Raw genomic sequence first — 21,429 nt, forward strand, 5'->3', positions numbered from 1 at the left:
TCACAATTTACAGATAGACCTAGATTTATACCGTGTGGGTGACAATTTTGGAATAACCAGATACTGCCTGGTGGCCTAAATTGTCTCCACAAATGGAGAAAATCTAAAGAATAATCAGTTCGTTTCCAGATTTCAGACTACTGCTCAACAAAGTTTAAACCATCTTTTCAAAATAGAATGCTACCAGAATATTCTGGGTGCTGTTATGAGAGTCCACACAGCTGGTTCAGGTTCCGTTCATTTTCAAAACCTACATGCCGATCTATGGCTTGTTTCAAAGATGTATTGGCATGACGGTTAAAATGCTGCTCGTGAAGAACATAATAGAAAACTCCCCAAGCACCAAAACATTTTCCAAGAATTTTGAAGGTTGACAAATAATATGAATATTAGGCATATGGTCTAAGTAGCATTGGTGAACACTGGGCGGCCTGGACCAAGACCATGTTGGCTTACCAAACAGAAGCTTCTAGCACTGGTTACTGGACCAAAAAGAGTTATGTAGAATAGTCACCCAAAACACGAGTCAACAAATCACCAATCATACACCACAATCTTAATAAACCATGTACAATCTTTCTAGGACACTGAACTTGGAAACAGATTATCTGCAAATGTAGTCACATTGCAATCATAGATGCATGCGTAAGGTCATCTTGTAGCATATGAATGTTAGATAAACATGATAGGAAGCATAAACATCAATTCAATCATACTGCTAAAACATCATCATATCTGAAACCATTATGTACCTACACATAAGTATTTATGTATATGGAATCAGCACAACCTGTGCAGATTCTGAATCAACATATATATATATATAGGGTGTCCCTTTTTTTTTTCTTCTTTTTTTTGACAGTTTACAGTCAGCCGATCAAGTAAAAGACAGGCATGGATTGACTATTGCCCTTACACCTTTGTAACCACTGTGAGTACACATTTAAAATTTTTAACCATCAGCTGCCAATGAAAGAAAGAAACTTCCAAATATCTACAGCAGTGGACAACTCAAATTTATGAAATAGGACACCATCCACGAAAGTCAAATATGACTATACTGATACTGATTTTTTTTTATAGTACAGTTATAAACAGCCGATATCAAGAAGCATACATGAAACGAAAGATGCCTCAACCATGAGTTGCACATAGTTACCAAACCACAGTAATAGCACCACTTATGCTAAACAATACCAAACCAGCCACACAATCTCAACATATGCAACTCGATACCTCAAAAAAAACTGAAAATCAGATTACTAGACTATCGGTCATGGAGAAAACTTTTGCTAAACAAACCTATCAGCCACAAAACTGATTTCGATAGCATCCTCAACCCACCCAATAAGGTACCAGTATAACCCATAGCCTCAAATTTCACAAAACTGACGATTTGGGGTTCCGGCGCCTCAAACCCCAAATCTGCCCCTCTACGATTTTCCTAAAATATTCCATGTAAAGCAAAATCTACACCCTCTTTCTCACTCGAAATCAAGAGGAAAACCCGTACCTTTTTCGCTGGTTTTCCGGCGATCGGAGGCTGGAGGCACGGTCGGCTGAGGCTGCTCCTTGTTGCTGCTGTGATGGGGAGCTCGCTGGAGGTCGGCGATGGCTGCTAGTTGTCGCAGCTCGCCGGCGACCTCCTCTCCTTCCGGCACACCGAACTCGACAGAGAGAGGGATAGAGGGAGAGAGAGAGATCGAGGGAGAGAGAGATGAGGGAAACGAGGGAAGAGGGTGAGACCCCCTCTTCCACCTCCCATATATCGCCGAACCCCCCCCTTCTTCCGAGATGGGTGGGCTTTCGGTTACGCCTGTGTAACCCCCCCCCCCCCCCCCCCTCTTACCTGATTTGCTAGGGTTTTATCGGGCAACCCTTATCGGGTTGCCCCTTGCCTTTAAAAACTTACAGGGGCGCGGCTCGGGTCCGGACCCGAGGCCCGTAACCCGACCCCCCCACTATATGGATCCATCAGTTGGATCCGAATGGATCCAACTGTGGATCCTCAGATAATTAAATAAAAATTTAAATTTTATTTATATATATTCTTATTATTATTATTATTATTATTATTATTATAGATATGGATATAAAGACCATTTTATGGATCTTAGATCCACATGTTGGATCCATTTGGATCCAAACACGGATCCAACCTTAAATACTTGGTTTTTTTTCCTTTTCTTTTCTTTTTTTATACTATTAATTATTTATTTAACTATTATAAGTATAGTTTTAATACCCCATGGTGGGTTATTTATGCATTCTTTTCTGGATCCGGTAACGGATCCGAGGCCCAAATTTAGAAAAGTACTCGTTATTTTCAATTAAATTTAAATAGATAAATTACAAAAATTGAGGTTATTACAATATCAATAACTACAACTGAGTCAACAATACCCAAGGTTTTAAAACCCGTGACTCGGAACTCGACTCGTTCTTTATTGACTCGTGACTCGGCGGGTCAACTCGGTGACTCGGACCGAGTTTTTTTAACTTTTGATTTTAAAAGAAAAACAATATATAATTTGTCTGAAACCATGTTTTTGAGTAAACATAGTCTCCAAATGTCTGTAAGAATATAAAAACAACTGCAAAGAGCTATAGAGGTTTACTTGAATAATTGAATTTGATATCTATACATGCACTTTGACTAATTCATGACTTGAATTAGAGGATTTGGTCACCATGAGTTCAGTCTGCTACTACCTAAGGTTCCTAAAATGGCCAATCATATATGCTAGCTTGTTTTAAAAGTTTTAATTCCCTCTCTAACAAATCCATAAATGTAAAACAGGGATATATGTGCATATTGAAAGTTTACAGAATGCCCAATATTAACATAAATAAGCAATTTTCTCATGTATAAAACTATGCAGGAAATATATTAATGACACAACTATAAAAAGACTACTAATATTTGAATATGTACAATGCTTGTTCACATAACAAATAGATGATGAAACCTAAATGTGACTTCCCATAGGCACAGTTGACCCGCCATATATAGTGAGAATCATTTCTTTAAAATATTTTGCTAGAATAAGTTGATAACACAGAGTGAACAGTAGTTCGAACAACATGGCGATTTTATTCTATGGATTTAAATGCTTTTTTATCTTTAAATGATTTTTATTTTCTTTTTTATACAAAATCTGGGGGTAACCCTTGTTAAAATACATGTACTTATATATTTTAAAACTGTAATTTGAAACTCAAAAAACAAATTTCAAACATCCCAAAACTCGCCCGAGTCAGGCCGAGTCAAGCCGATTCAGTCCGAGTCAGGCCGAGTCAAGCCGAGTCAGGCCGAGTCATGCCCGAGTCAAGCCCGAGTTTTGGCAAACCGAGTTTGCTTTGCCGGGTTGACTCGCTGGAGGGGCGAGCCGAGCCGAGTCAACGAGTTGACTCAGCGAGTTTTAAAACACTGACAATACCACCCCAAGTAAAGTGGTTGAAATCTCCCTAAAACCGTGTCCGGGAGGTGAACCACCACGTCGGGTTAAGGGACACAATCACACACGGAGTTTTAGTATGCTCAAGGTTCTCTAAGACCACTATCCAAGATTTTCACACTGTAAAAGGGTCATCAATGAAGAGATTAATTACACTGTTTGGTCTCTTTTACCTTTTAAACAATTTTCAAGTTCTTTACACAAGAACCGGTTTGCAAATCCAAATCACATTTTGACGGTGCAATTAATTTTGGAAAACCAAAAATTTTCATAAAATAAATTTTACAATGCATAAATAAAATTAACAATAATTAGAGCAACACATGCTCTTGGCCTACACGGCCCGTAGTGGTTCACATCTGACCACCAAAGCATCTTAGAATGTTTTATGCATCTTTTGCAAAATTTTAGTAAATATTCAAGATACCTTGTTTCAACACATATCCACAATGCACATTCAATCACACAACATGAATACACATGAAGCCAATTTGCATACGCATGCGGACAGATGCTTGCAACATACATTATCATGATCCATTTAATGCATAAACATCCAAACATGCACATGATCATATTTATGCAAACATCAAAATAACTTCATAATTTTCATGAATATGATATGCACATTTTTGGAACATGATAAAATCATAATCAATTTCTACGTATCATCTCAAATGAATACGTACATGACTAAACTTATGCGTTCAGACAACACAAAAAATTTCTTTTTATAAGTCCAGCCATTGTGGCTGACCCATATACATAACTACATTCATGTACATGGATCGACTATTGCTGAAAATCTGCATTTCCAGCATGCTGGCTGATCCATGTACATGAACATAATCATGTACATGGGTCGATCAGACCCCCCGAATTCATGCGTGTATCCTATAGAACAAGCTGACTGCATAACCGATAAAGCCAAAACATGAAAATATTTACAATTGCATGAACATGTAGTTCGATTAGCATATAACAAAAAAAAAATTATTTGGATGCATGAGTATAAACAATCAATGAATCAATGCCAAACATAATCAGCTGTAAAGGCAAGTAACAAGACAGATTTTAAATCGTAACAAAAGAAACATGTACTTTGGCAAAATCAGACTAGATTGCGAGCTCTTTGCAGATGGCAAATCAATCTGCATTCACATGTTACAACAGATTTGGATCAGATCTACACGCTAATAAGACACGACAGATCTATCCAGATTGCATACGCATGTGTTACGGCAGATCTGATTCATATCTGCACGCTAATAAGACATGTCAATCTGATTTTTGTTGTATCACAAGTACAACAGCATGTTCTTGACAGCATGCTGTTGCTGGGCAGTAACATGCTGTCGACAACATGTTGCTGCCGCAGAAACACACAGCAGCATGCACAGGTCAGTGTTGCTAAAAAATATGCAGCACTATGCTGCTCAATAAGAGTCCACATTTGTAACAAAAATATCAGATTTGCGGACAACAAACATGTATATAATACCATCCGATAACAGCCCACATAAGAACAAATGTACAACATAATTTCAGCATCTATTACAGTCATTATGGCAGCACCATGAACATATTAACGTCAGTCAAAAAGACAGCATAAAAACAATTCCGAATTAATGCCGATAACAGTGAACATATCAATATCAAAAACTGTTTTGAATGCCAATCAACACAATTTATAATCAATCTGCTAACAGCCAAAACAGTAATAATCTAGTAATCGAAACACATGTTTCATCACAGCCAACAAGATCAGCCTGAGCCAAAAAGATTCGGGAGGGCAAATATATATATATATATATATATATATATATATATATATATATATATATATATATATATTCAGCAAGGAACTACTACATGCAGAAAATCGACACCATGTTTACATATATCTATATTTTTCTTTGAACATGAGTGATAAAAACCAGCCTATGCCAAAATCGGCAGGGCCAAAATTATATATATATATATATATATCTATATATATATATCTATATATATAGCATAAAAAAAGGATTAGATGCAGAAATCGACAACATATATGTAAATCCAAGAATAACTTGGTGTTGAACACATGTTTAAACATGAAAATCATTGGCATGGTTACATCAACCAAGAATATACGAAATTGCGAATCAGGTCCTATGTTTAAACATGTTTTTGGAATCAGATTTTATTTTCCCATCTAAAATTTTACACGAACCTGATTTAAAACCCTTTCTTCCCATACGAATCTAGAGAGAAACTCGTACCTTAGTTTGAAAGTGGAAAAAACCAAAAAAATCGTGGATGATCAGCAAGAGAGATGGATTTCCTCCTCTCCTTCCTCTTCCTCTTCTTCCTTCCTTTATTTTCTTCTTCTCTCTTTTCCTTTCTTTTTTTTTTCTCTCTCCCACGAGTTGGTCTCTCTCTCTCTCTCTCTAGAATACTATTCTAGAGAGAGGGAGTCCAACCCCCTATTTATAATGTTATCTCTTATTTTTTTTCTATTTTTATTTTTTATTTATCTACTAACTAACTCTTTATCTAGAGGGGACGTCCCCCTCTAGATAACTCTCTAATAGAAGGTAGAACTCTACCTCTCTAAATACTTCTCTTTTTTATTAATTAATTATTTTATTAATCATTTTAATTTTTATTATAAATATAATATATATGGAATGTTTCAGAGGATGTCGCCCCCCCTCTGGAAGTCTCCCTAGAGTAGAGTTCTACTTCAGGTAGGACTCTACTGTTCCAAATTAACTTTTAAATTGATTTTAAAGTTTTAAATTGGCCATGTTTGGATTTTGGATCCAGATTCAAAATCTAAATCCATATGGATCCAACTCGGACCAGATCCTAGTTAATATGAGTTATGGACTGGGTCTAGATCCATATCAACTTGGATCAAACAGATCGGATCCAATCCAGAAAAAGTAAAAATAAAGGCAGGTCATTTTTGAAAAATGTGATTTTCGGGCCAACCATAACTCGATTTTAGAAAAATAAGGTACCAACGTTCTCAGAATTTTGAGATGCATCTAATAGTATACTTATCTGATTTTTGCCTCCGAATTTTGCTTGAATTTAACTTGAATTTTGCATGATTTTCACTTGATTTTAAAGGTTAAAAACAAAAAATTTCTCAAATAATAATTGGCTCAATTAAGTCTTGTCAGTGGGCTCTGGGCCACGGCCAAACGCAACTGATGTCACCTATTTTTAAGGATATTTTTCATGATTTTTATCATATTCATTAAAATACTTAGTCAAAATTTCAGAGTTTTTGAATTTAAAAACCATGGAAGTTTGTGTATCATGTGAATAACAGAGTGAAAAATGTGAGAAAAATGTGTCTATGTGTGTGTGAGAGAGAGAGGTGGGTCGATCACACACGTTCATGGTCTCGGGCTCGTCGGGTGGTGTCACAGACCTTATTGCCTTCCTCTCGGTTTATAACTTCCAATTTTCCACCTCCGTGGTCGAAGCAAGGTGACCCCCTTGGCGGACGGGGCGCCCCTCCTGTCATACCCATCATTGTCTCCTACCTCATTCTCTGCCTCCTTATTTGCTTCTACATAGGGGAACGTGGAGTGCACGATGCTGTGGAGCTCCGCCCGGTAGTGGGGAGCGGCCAACAGGTGGAAGGGCACGTTCTCAGGGCAGGAGGCATGCTGGAGGACAGAGCGGATCTTGGCGACAGAGCTGCGGCGGTAGGCGACATCGAGAGTCATGGCGACTTGGATGGTGTCGTTAGGATCGCAGGCGACGCCGTTCCGAAACTCGAGGGCCTCATGGCAAGCTGACAATGGCTACTGCTGATTCTACTTCTCTGGTGTTATCGGCTTGGCTGATGTGAAATGCAGCAAGAGGGCGGTGGCGGTGGTGGTGATAAGAAGGAGGTGGTGGTTGTTGCGACTGTTCATGGAGCACTCAGGAGCAGAGAGAGAGAGAGAGAGAGAGAGAGAGAGAGAGAGAGAGAGAGAGAGAGAGAGAGAGAGAGAATAGTTATATTCATTAGGGCTACTATCCTCTAGTTTAAATAGAGGTTAGCCTAAAGAGAAATTACATATGGGTCCCTCATTTGTATATTAAATATCAAAAAGGAACATTTTAAGAATAAAACATAATTCAGACGACTAATCTTAACACCCCCCCTCAAGCTATAGCATAGATATCAATCATGCTCAGCTTGTCACAACAATGAGAGAAACTAGGCCTTGCGAGTGCCTTAGTAAAAACATCAGCTACTTGATCTTCGGAAGATACATGATCTGTACAAATATAACCAGCCTGAACCAAGTCACGTACATAGTGACAGTCAACTTCAATATGTTTAGTCCTTTCATGAAAGACTGAATTGTTTGCAATATATGTAGCAGCCCTATTGTCACACACCATCAACATAGGTAGGGATACTTTCACCCGAAGGTCGATCAAAACTGATTTTACCCACATAATCTCAGCTGCGGTTTGAGCCATAGCTCGGTATTCAGATTCAACACTTGACCTGGCTACAACAGTTTGTTTCTTACTCTTCCAGGTAACTAGATTTCCTCCCACAAAAACACAGAATCCAGTTGTTGACATTCTGTCTTCAATAGATCCCGCATAATCTGCGTCAGTGTAAGCAACAACGTCAAGGAAGAATTTTGTTTAAACAACAGTCCTTTACCAGGAGATGACTTTAAATACCTAAGAACCATCATAGCTGCATCCCAGTGAACTTTGGTAGGTTTATCCATGAATTGACTGATTTTACTGACAACAAATGAGATGTCAGGTCTAGTGACTGTCACATATAACAACTTACCCACCAAGGATCTAAAACTGGTACTATCCACATATTCAGATTTCTCATCGAACATATGAGTTTTGGGATCCATAGGAATGTTAGCAGGCTTCACTCCTAGCATTCCAGTCTCTTTTAATAAATCTAATACATACTTTCTTTGTGACAAAACTAAGCCTTCTTTGTTTCTCGCAGCCTCGATACCCAGAAAATATCGGAGGGAACCAAGATCTTTAGTAACAAAGTGTTTATGAAGATGATCCTTTGTTGCAGAAATGTCTTGGGCACCGCTTCCTGTCAATATGATGTCATCGACATATACCACCATAACCATAATTCCAGAACTAGTTTTCTTGATAAACAAGGAGTGGTCTGAAGCAGACCTGACAAAACCAAAATCCGACATTACCTCAAATAATTTGTGAAACCATGCCCTAGGGCTCTGTTTCAGGCCATAGATAGCCTTCTTTAACTTGCACACTTTCTGACACTCCCCCTGAACCTCAAAGCCTGGGGGTTGTTGCATGTAGACTGTTTCATGCAAATCCCCATACAAAAAGGCATTCTTGACATCCAACTGAAACAAAGGCCATCCATAGTGCACAACAACAGAAAGAACAAGACGAATAGTACCAAGTCGAGCGACTGGGGAAAAAGTTTCAAAAAAAGTCCACACCATATGTTTGAGTATAGCCTTTTGCAACCAATCGAGCTTTCTACCGTTCAATTGACCCATCCGAGTTATATTTAATGCTATATACCCATTTGCAACCAACAATATCTGCATCAATAGGAGGATCAACCAAGTCCCAAGTGCCCTGAGAGCATAGGGCATCCATCTCATCCCGCATAGCCTGCACCCATTTAGGGTCGAATAGAGCTTGACTGTGATGAAGCGGAACAGAGGAGGCAGACAGAGCCGAAACAAAATTCTTCATAGATGCCCCAAGATTAACTTCTGAAACAAATTGTGAAATGGGATGAAGGGTGCACTGTCGTTTTGCTTTGCGCAGAGCAATAGGAAGATCATCATCAAGTGCAGAAACTTCAGTATGCTCAGAGATACTTACTTCAGGGGAAAAAGATAATGGGGGCATGGTGGTAGGTGGGTAACCTGTGAGTGTATACTATAGGAGGGTTTCGGTAGCGAGAGGATGGAGCCAAAGGCTGTGGAGGAAACGACTCTAAAGGAAAAGGAGGAATGTGCAGAGGGAGGACATCACCATGGTTCTCCTGTAACCTTGGAGTAGACTCAAAGAAGGTAACGTCCGCACTGACATACTCTTTATGGGATATAGGGTCATAACAACGATATCCTTTTTGATTCTTAGGATACCCAAGGAAAACACATTTAATAGATTGCGACGCAAGTTTATCTCGATCAGGACCCAGTTTATGCACAAAACACACACATCCAAAACTTTAGGGGGGATAGGAAAGAGAGGAACCTTTGGATAGAGAATTTGGATTGGGATCTGGTCTTCTACAGAACATGAAGGCATGCGATTTATAAGAAATCCAACAGTCAAAACCGCATCTCCCCAGTATGATGCAAGCATATTGGATTGAATCATTAGACACCGAGCGACATTGAGGATTTGTCGATGCTTCCTCTCAGCCACACCATTTTGCTGGGATGTATGGGGACATGTAAATTGAGGTTGAATCCCATTAGCATAATAAAATTGAAGCAAGTCTTTGGATTTGAACTCCAGAGCATTATCAGTGCGAACAATTTTAACACACACGTCAAATTGAGTTTTTATTTCAGCAAGCAAAGATTTAAGAATAATAGGGCCTTGAGACCGATCTTTTAACAGGAACACCCACGATAACCTTGAGAAGTCATCAACAATGACCAAATAATAACGACACTGAGTCCTAGTAGGAATCCTACTTGGACCCCATACATCGACATGAAGTAGATCAAATAGTCTTTGACTCGACGGACTTAGACTAGAAGGAAAGGAGCTTCTGCAATGTTTTCCCAATTGACATGTTTCACATTGAAACGAAACTGAATGAGGTATATGCGGCATGACACGACGAAGTTTTGGCATTGGAAGGTGACCCAGACGACGATGCCACAATAAAGGACTTGAGGATGATGTAACAACAGAGTAGACCAAACCCACTGGTTGATGTAAATAATACACACCACCTTCCTCATGGCCGCCACCGATCCTCTTTCCCGTCAGCAAGTCCTGAAAGGTGCAACCCATAGGATAAAAAATCACCCTACAATTCAACTCTTTTGTCATTTGACTGATAGACAACAGATTCTGTGGAAAGGCAGGAGCATGAAAAACATTTGACAATTGAAGAGTGGGGGAAATAGACATGCTTCCCTGCCCTGCAATTGGAGAAGAACTGCCATCAGTAAGAACTACTCCTTTTTTATCAGACACAGGTTTTAAATTTGAAAAATTACACGAATTTCCACACAAGTGTCTAGATGCTCCTGAGTCAATGATCCACCTACCACCGTGGCCTGATAGACCATCACTTCCAGAGTATGCAACCTCAGCAACAGTAGACTTCGAAGTGGATGGGCGTAAGGCTAGAAGCTCTTCATATTCAGTTATGCGAAGAGTTACAAAATCATTGGAATAATCTGCATCTGATTTCTGCTCCCCTTTTTGTAAATCCGCCATTACTATTACTATTAAATATAAATTGTTCTTCACGGCAACCAAATATGGGCAAACCAAAGGTAGAAAGCAGGTTCACGACAAAAACAATATATATAATCTGTATCCACGACCATTACTGAACCATTTTCAGCAAAAAAAAACAGCACAAAGATAGGAAAGCTGTAATAGAAAGTTGGCCAACTGAATCAGATGAGGTCTGTCACCATACGTTTAGATAATATCATTCCATACCTGACGTCGAGATTCATCAGAACCTATATAAGCATGACAAAAAAAAACTCCAATAGATTTTTGACGTCAGATTTGGTACCCGATCAACGTCCAACACTCATAGAACAATTCCCTTATAGCCTTCAATAGACCCGATCCCCACTTGATCAGTCTTCTCCACGATCCACACACCACAATCTTCAAGATTGTATCACTCTGGCTGACCTGCTCCACCAAATATAACTTCAGCCATATTCAGATTTGGCTGAATTTAGGCCTTCTGAAATCAGGCCTCGACAGTGACCTAGACACAGATCTGAAATCCAGATCTGTCTTCCACACGTTGGTTCAATCACAGAGGATACATCAGCGACTCCTTGACGTACAGGATTCTAAAAAAAAACAAAAAAAAATGCTGTATAGGATGCACGGCAACCCTGGATCAATCAGAAAGAGCCAATCCAAAAAAAAAAAAAAAATAGCATCCAAATCCATGAATATCCAACACCCAGATCTGTGATCAGATCTGAACATACAATCAGATCCAAAGATATATTCAGATCTGCGACTATAAGAGTTCCCACGACAAATCTGGTCGTCACCCACATCCACGAAAAAAAAACAGGCCTCCACCCACTTACACTTCAACATTATTACAACGTACCTGTATTCACCAGATTTGATCAACGTATCCTTCACGCACGCTTTTAGCGCAGACCCAGAAGCCACGCCCCTTCACGCGATCTGGTACCCTTCACGCATACCTTGGCGCAGACCCCGAAGTCACCCCCAAGGTCGCCAGCTCTGATACCATGTTGCGACTGTTCATGGAGCACTCAGGAACCGAGAGAGAGAGAGAGAGAGAGAGAGAGAGAGAGAGAGAGAGAGAGAGAGAGAGAGAGAGAGAGAGAGGGGGGGGAAATCGTTATATTCATTAGGGCTACTATCCTCTAGTTTAAATAGAGGTTAGCCTAAAGAGAAATTACATATGGGTCCCTCATTTGTATATTAAATATCAAAAAGGAACATTTTAAGAATAAAACATAATTCAGACGACTAATCTTAACAGTGGTGGCAGTGGAGACGCGTTGCCATTGACGTTGCTGGGGATGGTGGTGGTGGAGAGAGAGAGAGAGAGAGAGAGAGAGAGAGAGAGAGAGAGAGAGAGAGAGAGAGAGAGAGAGAGAGAGAGAGAGAGAGAGAGAGATTCCTCCTCTCCAGGTGGAAGAATTTTTCCTATCAAAAAATGTACTTTTTAGAAAAAACTTTCCTTTTGAAAATTTTTCTCTTGTTTGGAACTGTTGAAAAATATGTACTTTTTCTTTCCTACTTTCACTTTTCCTATTATTTTTTCACTTCCAAACATGCCCTAAATCACTCCTCTCTTCTTTCTCATTGGCCATAAAAATAAAAACTTTTGCATGGGGTTGGTCAGCTCCATGCATAACGTTCTCAACAAAATGTGTTTGAAATGCATACATTTTTCTGTGTTTATTCATCTTATTTATCATAAACAAATAATATAATCTGGGCCCATCCATATGGATGGGCCATTATGTTTTATTTAAATATATATTAAGCCATATTAAAGGGTGTTTATTTCCTTTAGTTATTTAGCTGTACATTTCAAAAATAAGTTATAGTGTGTTTTATACATATGCATAATTGTTTGTCTTTATTTATTTATTTATTTGTCATGAAAAGATTAATATAAACATGATTTATCTAGGCCCAGCCATATGGACGTCTGTTCAATATGTAGTTTAAAATTAAAGGCATCATGACCAACTACAAAAATATTACTAACTGAACATGAAGAAGTGGATATAGGAAAATATAATACATATATGAAAATATGAGGCATGTCTGCATGCTTGTTGGGGGTTGTGAGGGATATGACATTGCTTATATCACAGCAACCAGTTACCAGTAGGAGCACCCTGAATCACTGGCATCGATACACATACACCGGGTTTCTGAAGTGCCTATGTTATATAGCTAATCAGCCATATGTCAGCATCTATCATTTGATATATTTTTCAGATCAGGACAAAAGATTCTGGATCAATCTTTTTAGTTGGTTTATTGCTCTCAATATCTTTTTTGTGCCCATGCATTAGGTCATTTGTCATTGTTGATTTGTTGGTTGCAGAGGCTTTGACGAAGAAATGCGGGCTGTAGTTGCTAAAAATTTGGAAGGCAGGGGTATTAGATTGCATCCTGAAACAAACTTATCTGAGGTAGTTTATATTTTTCTTCACTGAAAAGTCATACTCATCCCAATGTATATGGCTCGTTAAGTCGTTAGTATGAAGTCTTTGACAAAATTTACTTTTAATTTTAGTTGGTGAAAACAGAAAATGGCATAAGAGTTCGGACTGATCGTGGGGATGAATTAGTTGCTGATGTTGTATTGTTTGCAACTGGTAAGTTGATCAAATCTGATTCATAATTTTCTTGCTTGGATGGAAGGAAATATTTCTTTTATTTTATTGTTATCTTTGGAGCATTTTGGAATATACCTTGTTTTGAGTGATAGAATTTGTAGCATAACCAAAGGTTTGTTGCTTTCTTAATTTGCTGATGTTATTCTGTTAATTATTGTTGAAGTGCATGATGCAGAGTGGAAAACACATGGTTACTGGAAGCTTTTGCTTATCTTGGGAAGCTTGTTTCTTGGAAAGGTGTTTCAGAACATGAAAATTCAGCTTTCATTGGAAAATAATATGTTTACGTAATTAGTTAATTGTGATTCCTATAATAACAACAAACACCATAGTTGACCTATTTTAATAAGATTGAAGAATAGATGTTAACTGGTAATGCATTTTCTATAATTCTTAAAATGCAAGCTGTTATTTGTATCTAACTCAATAGTATTTTAGGTTATTCAATAAAAAAAGTTAAGGCACAATTTACTAGTTATATAATATCAATAATAGTATTTTTTCCTTAAATATGTTCAAACCAGATTTTGTTTTTACATTTGATATGTCTATAATAAACTAATTTTGTAATCATATAGTAAAAAAAAGAAGACAATTTTTTGGTTCAACTAGTATTATATTAACATATACTTTATGCTTTTAGGAACAAAAAATTAGTCAACCAATCTTAGATGAATTATTTGTATCATATGGTATAACAACTTTAACAACTTTCTCTTTTTATTGATGCATTCTAAAAACTTCTTAGTTAACTTGATAAATGCTTCTTAGTCAATTTCTTCCCACTTCACTTGTACTTATAAATAATTTGTGTCTGACTTCTGCTTCTGTATTGCTGATAGGCTTTGCTTCCCTTTTTGACAACCTTGTGAAAACATCTTCATGGTTACAAAAATGAGTTTCCTATGCTCTCTTTTGCCTCTCAAAATGCTTCTTTTCCTGTGTATGCTATTGAGCCCCACTTCCACCATAAAAATTAAACTTTTCAGCAGAACTACAAGGTTTTCCTTTTTAACCTTTTTCGTCTATGTTTTCTTTGTGTGATTTAGAAAGTCGATCCTGCATGACTGCCACAGAGTGGTTCTGCAGATAGGGTTTTGCTACCTCGCTTAGATTTGAATCCTCTTCCCACCTTTGTGAGATCATGCTCTTGTCCAGGGTTTAGTAACATAGGTTTGTCAACACTCAGCAAACCCAAGATTAGGTTCTCTATTGCCAGAAAAAAGAATAGTGTAAAGTGGGTGAGGCAATCTCAAAAGATGGATTCTTTGGCAAAATCCATAGCCTTCTCCCATGGAGAAAAATCAATATTCTTCATGTGTATAGCTACAAAAAAAATTATCCTCCAGACATTGTTCTAATTATGATGATTAAACTCTTTAATGTGTTCTGTCACGTGATTTCTTGCTGATAGAACTGTTGTTTTTGGTTCAGACTACTTTATAATTATAAAGATGCTTATTTTATGGAATGTTTTGCAATTTATTTGATTTTTAATGTTTATGGAGCTAGATAATGGAAGTGGAACTTTTGTCTAATTTCCTTATTGAGAAAGAAGATAAAATTCATTTCCACAATTTTTGTAAGTGTGTTTATTTTAATGGTGATTTTCAAATGTTTTGTTTATTTTATCTCCGATTTTCAGACCACATTTGGTATTGATCTTTTGGTTTGGTTTTCATCTGTTGTATTGTGAATCATCTTGGCATGATCAGTTTGTGATTAGCTAAACTTCCTTCCATGTTTGTCTCGCAAGTGCAGGTCGAAACCCAAATACAGAGGGGCTGAACCTTGAAGCGGTTGGTGTCCAACTTGATAGGGCAGGAGCTGTGAAGGTTAATATTGATTTCTTACACTTTATATAATTTTATGCATTGCTGTTTATAAATCAAATAAAGATATAGTTAGATCACATTTTCATCTATATATGATGGGATCATTGTTAATATAGTCTTTGTACAAGTAAACTTAACAAATAATTTTAAGCATTCTATATTTACAGGTCAACGAGTACTCGCAAACGACAGTTCCCAGCATATGGGCTGTTGGTGATGTGACCAACAGAATAAACCTTACTCCAGTTGCCTTAATGGAAGGGACTTGTTTCTCGGTATCTGAGCCATCTCATGTATTGTGGTTTATTGGTTTTTAGTTTTATCTAAGTTTCTGATATTCATATATGCTGCCATTTGTTGTGTCTACAGAAGTCTGTCTTTGGTGGACAACCCTCGAAGCCTGATTACAAGTTTGTTCCTTGTGCAGTGTTCTGGTAAGAGTGCTTCTTCACATAATTGTTGTTCCCATATTACATTTTATACAGATTTTGGTCCTTGTAAATTTGTTCTGTTATGATGATGGACTATACGTTGTACATGTTTAGTAGTTTATCTTTTCCTAACCTCTATCACAACATTAACTGTAGTTAATTATTGATTATTGATTGATATAGAAGTTGGTCTATTTAGAGTCTTAGACCAGGAAATAGAGTTTTTCATGCTAGCGACATTGATAGACATTTCATCCTTTCACCTGACTTGCAATGAGCATCCAGAAGTCCAGATAAAAATTCTGCAAGCATTTATTTTGTGCGATACCTTATTTTGCTATATTAATTTGGTCGAGAAAGCAATCTGTTCACCTTTCATCTGGAAAAGGACAATATGCTGTCACAAATGGGAACTATTTCATTCTTTGAAAGCTGTTCTTTCAGTTATTATTTCTGATAAGCATTTCTTTGGCTTAAAGTATTTGTGCACTTTGTATTTCTTCTCTCTTTTTTTTTGCAGTGTACCACCTCTCTCTGTTGTGGGCCTTAGTGAACAAGAAGCTGTGAAGCAAGCAAATAGTGATGTTTTGGTTTTCACATCCACTTTCACTCCTATGAAGAACAGTATATCTGGGTGAGTGCGATGCTATAGAATATCATGATGGTTATCTCCATTTAGAATTAACCAAAAACTTAAAGTTTTCCTTTTTTATGCTTTCATTTTCTTACCTTAATACCTCTTTATTCTTTTGTTGTAATTTACCAAAAAGAAACTTTGCATTTCGGGATTGAAGTTAATGTGATCTTCTAACATGTTAAAAAATAGTTTTCATGCTGCCCCATTGAGTTGTAGATGCCATGACTTCTGCCATTACATGTTTGGCAGAAAGATCCATGGTCATGATCATGCTATTTCAGGATCTTATATTTTCATGCTGACGATGAATGAGGGGCAGTTGCAGTTTAGCGGATGGACAGCTTTATTGTCCACCTTTCTTGGCTTTTTTTTTCTTGTATTCAACGTCCTGTGCTTATTCCTTTTTTACTTTTCCCATTTCAGCTTAAAAGATTTCAAGCCTGTCAAAAGATAGGATTTTAGGAGAATTGCCAAGAAAATACTCAAGTAGAAAAAGAAACTTGAGCTATGTCACAGGGACTCGGCCAACTGGGTGCCGCACCCTACGCGACGCGGGTGCGGCACCCGGTGCGGTCAATCTGACCCTGGGTGCGACCGCACCCAGGGTCATTTATATCCAACTTTTGGACTATATATATATATATATGCCGCACCCCTGCACCCAAGTTTTTTGAAAGTGCCGCACCCCTGCACCCACACCCACACCCATGTGACATAGAACTTGAGTTTTAAGCTTGCATGATTTGGTTGTTATCACAAATAACTACATAATGTTGTGCATGTACCCAGTCTTCTCATTTTTACTGAAAACTTTATCATTTTAGAAGATGTGCAAGCCTTTTCTGGACTTGGACTATTAATATCATAGGGCGTTTGTCTTCTTCTCTCATGTTATAGAATTTGTTTTCTTTCTTAGTTCATCATTCTCTTGCTATTGGATGCTGTTTTATCAGAACCTAAGAATTTGACATTGCTTTGAGTTATGTTTATATAATTTAATGATCTTCTTCATAGTTCACAAATTTTTTTGATATGATCTCCCCTTAGGTTAGTGGTTGTAGAGCTGTTTTTCCTTTTACTGTCTTGTGCATTATATCAAATTCATTTGGGATACTATGGCTCTTCAGGAGGCAAGAAAAGACAGTAATGAAGCTTGTCATTGATTCTGAAACTAACAAGGTGATTGGCGCATCAATGTGTGGTCCAGATGCACCTGAGATCATGCAGGTAAGGACATCATGATCGTGGACTCATTTATCACATTTGATGTTTTGTCTTGGATTTGTTTAATATAAACTGTGACATTGGATCATTCAGTAAAAAGGTAATACTCCATTATTAGAATGCAAAACACACAAGTTGAATTAGATATGGTGTTGTGGCTTAATGGTGAACGGATATGTTCCAAAGTTATTATTAAGCTGTTCAAAGGGAGGTGTGGGTGATAGATTTGAGGGAGGAATGACAAGAATTTAGGACAAGAATTACTCACATTTGAACGAGTTGTTGATTACATCCTTAATTTGAAAAAACTAAACCTATGCTTAAATAATCTTGAGGTCATATCTGAACATGCTTATGCAACATTTCAGGAGGGAATTGATAAATTGTTACAATTTGATGGTCCTGAGATAAATTTGTTGCAAGATGGATTGCATTATTATCTTGAACTGATAAATGTAGTGTGAACTGTGAACACTAATACTATAGAACAATAACTTACAAAGGGTGGAAAAAGTCATGTATGAATTTTATTTGTTTTTCACTATTTCACAAAGATACTACGGCCCAGCACACAACTCAAGTTTGATATAGAGGTTAAAAAAAAAATAGAAATAGGATACAGAAATATGGATTGTTTAAATTTTTGTAATCAATAGAAAACTATTTTTGTATACTTTAATATAAAGAAATATTTTTATTAAAATATTAGCAGTTAGTATTAAATAGTGTTCAAAAAATATTAAAATAATGCTCATACATGTTACAGTCGTCTCATTGTGTCTAACTTGTGACACATCCTCTAAATGGCATGTCACTATGACATAGGTTTTTCACTACTTGCAGCATTCCAGGCGTATCTATACAAAATAGTATGTAATAAAATTCCATGGGCTTCCAACTTATCAAATTAGCAATATTTTTTTTTCTACAGGGAAATTCATTACTTACTGTATTTTATCCATTTTGAAATCTGTAACTAGAGTCTGTTTGTGAATTTTACTACAGGTCCACATTTGAAAGTATTTGTTAGTCACATGGTCTCTAGATTTTATCTATGTACTATAGTCGCAGTAATTGTCTCTTTGGGTGGGATTGTTTTCTCCATTTCCAGCTAATTGTGCTGAAATTTGAGACACTTTTCTGGTGCAAAGGTGCTTAGGTGGTTTCATGATTCCCTAGAAACATTATTCTTCAAAAAAGGAAAAGACACTGGAAACATTAGGAGGCTGTTATGCTCAGTCTTGATGTGTGGAATTTTTTGACCATATGATTGCATTCCTTTTACTTGGTGCAAACCAGAGTTACCGGAAGTTTCTTAGGTAGGTGGGAAGCGCGCTTCCCGGAAACTCACTTCGGAAGCGCAATACTCCTCGCTTCCGAAACTTCATGGGAATCTCGATTCCCCCACGCTTCTTCTATGCTTCCCACAGGCATGGTCTATGCTTCCTATATGCTTTTCTCACGTTTCTTTTCATGTATTTCTTCTCATGCTTCCACTCAATTCTTATGTACTTTCTCTAAATTGATAATTAGATTTTAACAAAAATTTAACTTTCTTACTGGAAAAACATGAAATATAAGAATAATCAATTTTATTTTAGTTTTTATTTGCTTGTTTGATTCCTATTTAGTTACCATATTGCTTCATTTTTTATTTCTATTTTGCTTTCAAATTGATATTTCGCTTCCCGCTTCCTATAAATTTTAAAATGCTTCACTTGATTCTGCTTTCCATATCGTTTCCCGCTTCCGCTTCCTAGTTTGGCAACCTTGGTGCAACGGTTGGAGTTATTCTTACAAAGCTAGTTATTCAAACTGCAAGGTATTGCTACTTGCTGGAGAGACAACACGAGATCAACTGGCTAGCTTTTGGTCTCTGTTTGGAGCTTGTGTCAATGTGGAATTTTTTAAAACTTTTGTCTGTATTCAACTTCAATGCAGATTACAGTGTGCTTGCAGGGGCTGGTGATAACCAGTTATGGCTTCTGATTCAGCCAAGTGAAATGGCAAAGAGCAAGAATCCCAGGGCTTAAAGAGGATTGTTTCTTTCTCTCAGATAGGACAAATTAAGCAAACGTACCAGGGGTGAATGGGCATATGATTGAGTAAAGTCATTCAAACAGTTTGAGTCCTAAATCAACCATTAAGAGAGTTTGGTGGATGAGCAAACAGTGGAACCTGTTAAAATATATTTGTTGGAATGATATTATAAGACTTGCAGGAATGATATTATGTTTTGCTTGTTACTGCAGGGTATTGCTGTTGCGCTCAAATGTGGGGCAACAAAGGAACAGTTCGATAGCACAGTGAGTCTATTATTCCTTTACAGTTTTTTTCCTTATGGAAGCAGAATCCGATCTTGAAGCTAAACTACAATATAATGCTCAGATTTTGTTTTTGGTCTGGAAAAGTGCACTAGCAAATTATTATAGATTTTCTTTTTTTCTCATTAAATTCTTGTGCCAGGTTGGTATTCACCCATCAGCTGCTGAAGAATTTGTGACCATGCGAACACTTACAAGGCGTGTTTCTGCTAGTGGTAAAGGGAAAACAAATCTCTGAGATGGGAGGCGTGTTTCTGCTAGTGGTAAAGGGAAAACAAATCTTTGAGATGGGTTGTAACAGATGGAACTTAATTATTTTTGCACCTAGACCTTCATGCTTTAATTTTCAATAATCATTGCTGTCAGCATATTGTGCTCACCAGTTGTAAGTTTATATAAGTTGTACCTTTTTGTTTCTGAGATCATACATGTTTGATTATGTTTCTTTTAAGGAAAAGAAAAAAATTGACAGTTAGATTTTCTGTACGAGCATTTATTCAACTCCACGTGAATCTACCATGGCTGAAAATTCGGAGCCAATTGAATCTTTTTGCATTCAAGTGGGAGCCAAATGACTTTTTACAAAGGTTTGGCTTGGCATCACATGAGATGTAGCCAAGTTCTTAAACTTTAATGTAAAATGCGTCTATGAGATGAATTACAAGAATGCATAATGAATTTATAAGGTCCAACATTGGACAAACACAACTCTACAATGAAGAATAACAAAATGGTCCACTAAGGGACACCACAAGAAGCCTACGAAGAGGCATAAGTTGCATATGCTTCATTGAATGAAGGCCTAAAAGGCCATAAAATACATGAGGGATAACCCCTCTATTTATACACAAAGGAGTGGGAGAGAGAAAAAGGACCTTGGGATGCTCAAAAGGAACTCGTTGGGCCCCCAACGGTCACATTTGTGACCATTGGGGGTCCAATACTCTTTTGGTTGGGCCCCCAATGCAATGCATTAAATGCATTTTACATTTAATAAAAAAGAAAAATGAAAATAAAAAATAAAATATTGTAAAAACATTAAAATGCCCCTAATGGGCCGAATTATAAAAATACCCTTTATTGGGTATGATGATTACATATATTTTAACACCCTCCCTCAAACTTTACGTGGGGATAATGAAAAGTTTGAAGATACAAAAGAAGAGTTCCAAGTATTCAAAAAGTCTTCAATGAAAGTCATCATTTTTATAGCGTATGAAAGAACTTTGCAAAGTTCAGCCTTTAAGTGTCTTCAATGATCATCCCCAAGCTCCATCCATGATGAATCATAGATACTTCTTTCCTCTCATCTTGGCGATCCGGTAGAACAGCCAAAAGAATTCCAAGTAGAAGGTATCTTTGTATCTTAATCAAATAAAATAGACCATAACATTAATTAAGAAAGATATATAATTTCATCAAA

General features: G+C 37.2%; 1 protein-coding gene across 3 annotated transcripts in view; it reads left to right on the forward strand.

Annotated features, from left to right (window-relative positions):
- LOC149845434 (glutathione reductase, cytosolic-like) overlaps positions 1-20,486 on the forward strand; it is a 63,144-nt gene extending 42,658 nt beyond the window's left edge. For 2 of the 3 annotated variants that reach the window (XM_089995748.1, XM_089995749.1), the window contains exons 9-17: positions 13,261-13,348; positions 13,453-13,534; positions 15,317-15,390; positions 15,558-15,665; positions 15,760-15,824; positions 16,342-16,455; positions 17,586-17,685; positions 19,935-19,988; positions 20,149-20,486. In XM_089995748.1, coding sequence (XP_089851874.1) covers positions 13,261-13,348; positions 13,453-13,534; positions 15,317-15,390; positions 15,558-15,665; positions 15,760-15,824; positions 16,342-16,455; positions 17,586-17,685; positions 19,935-19,988; positions 20,149-20,244 — 781 coding nt within the window. In that variant the 3' untranslated portion in view covers positions 20,245-20,486. Of the gene's footprint in view, positions 1-13,260; positions 13,349-13,452; positions 13,535-15,316; positions 15,391-15,557; positions 15,666-15,759; positions 15,825-16,341; positions 16,456-17,585; positions 17,686-19,623; positions 19,802-19,934; positions 19,989-20,148 lie in introns of those variants that run through there. The other variant, XM_089995750.1, reaches the window with a different exon arrangement.
- The last annotated feature ends 943 nt before the right edge of the window (positions 20,487-21,429 follow it).

Source organism: Nuphar pumila, chromosome 2 (genome assembly GCF_984573655.1).
Source record: "Nuphar pumila chromosome 2, dmNupPumi1.hap1.1, whole genome shotgun sequence".
In the NCBI taxonomy this organism is placed as follows: Eukaryota; Viridiplantae; Streptophyta; class Magnoliopsida; order Nymphaeales; family Nymphaeaceae; genus Nuphar; species Nuphar pumila.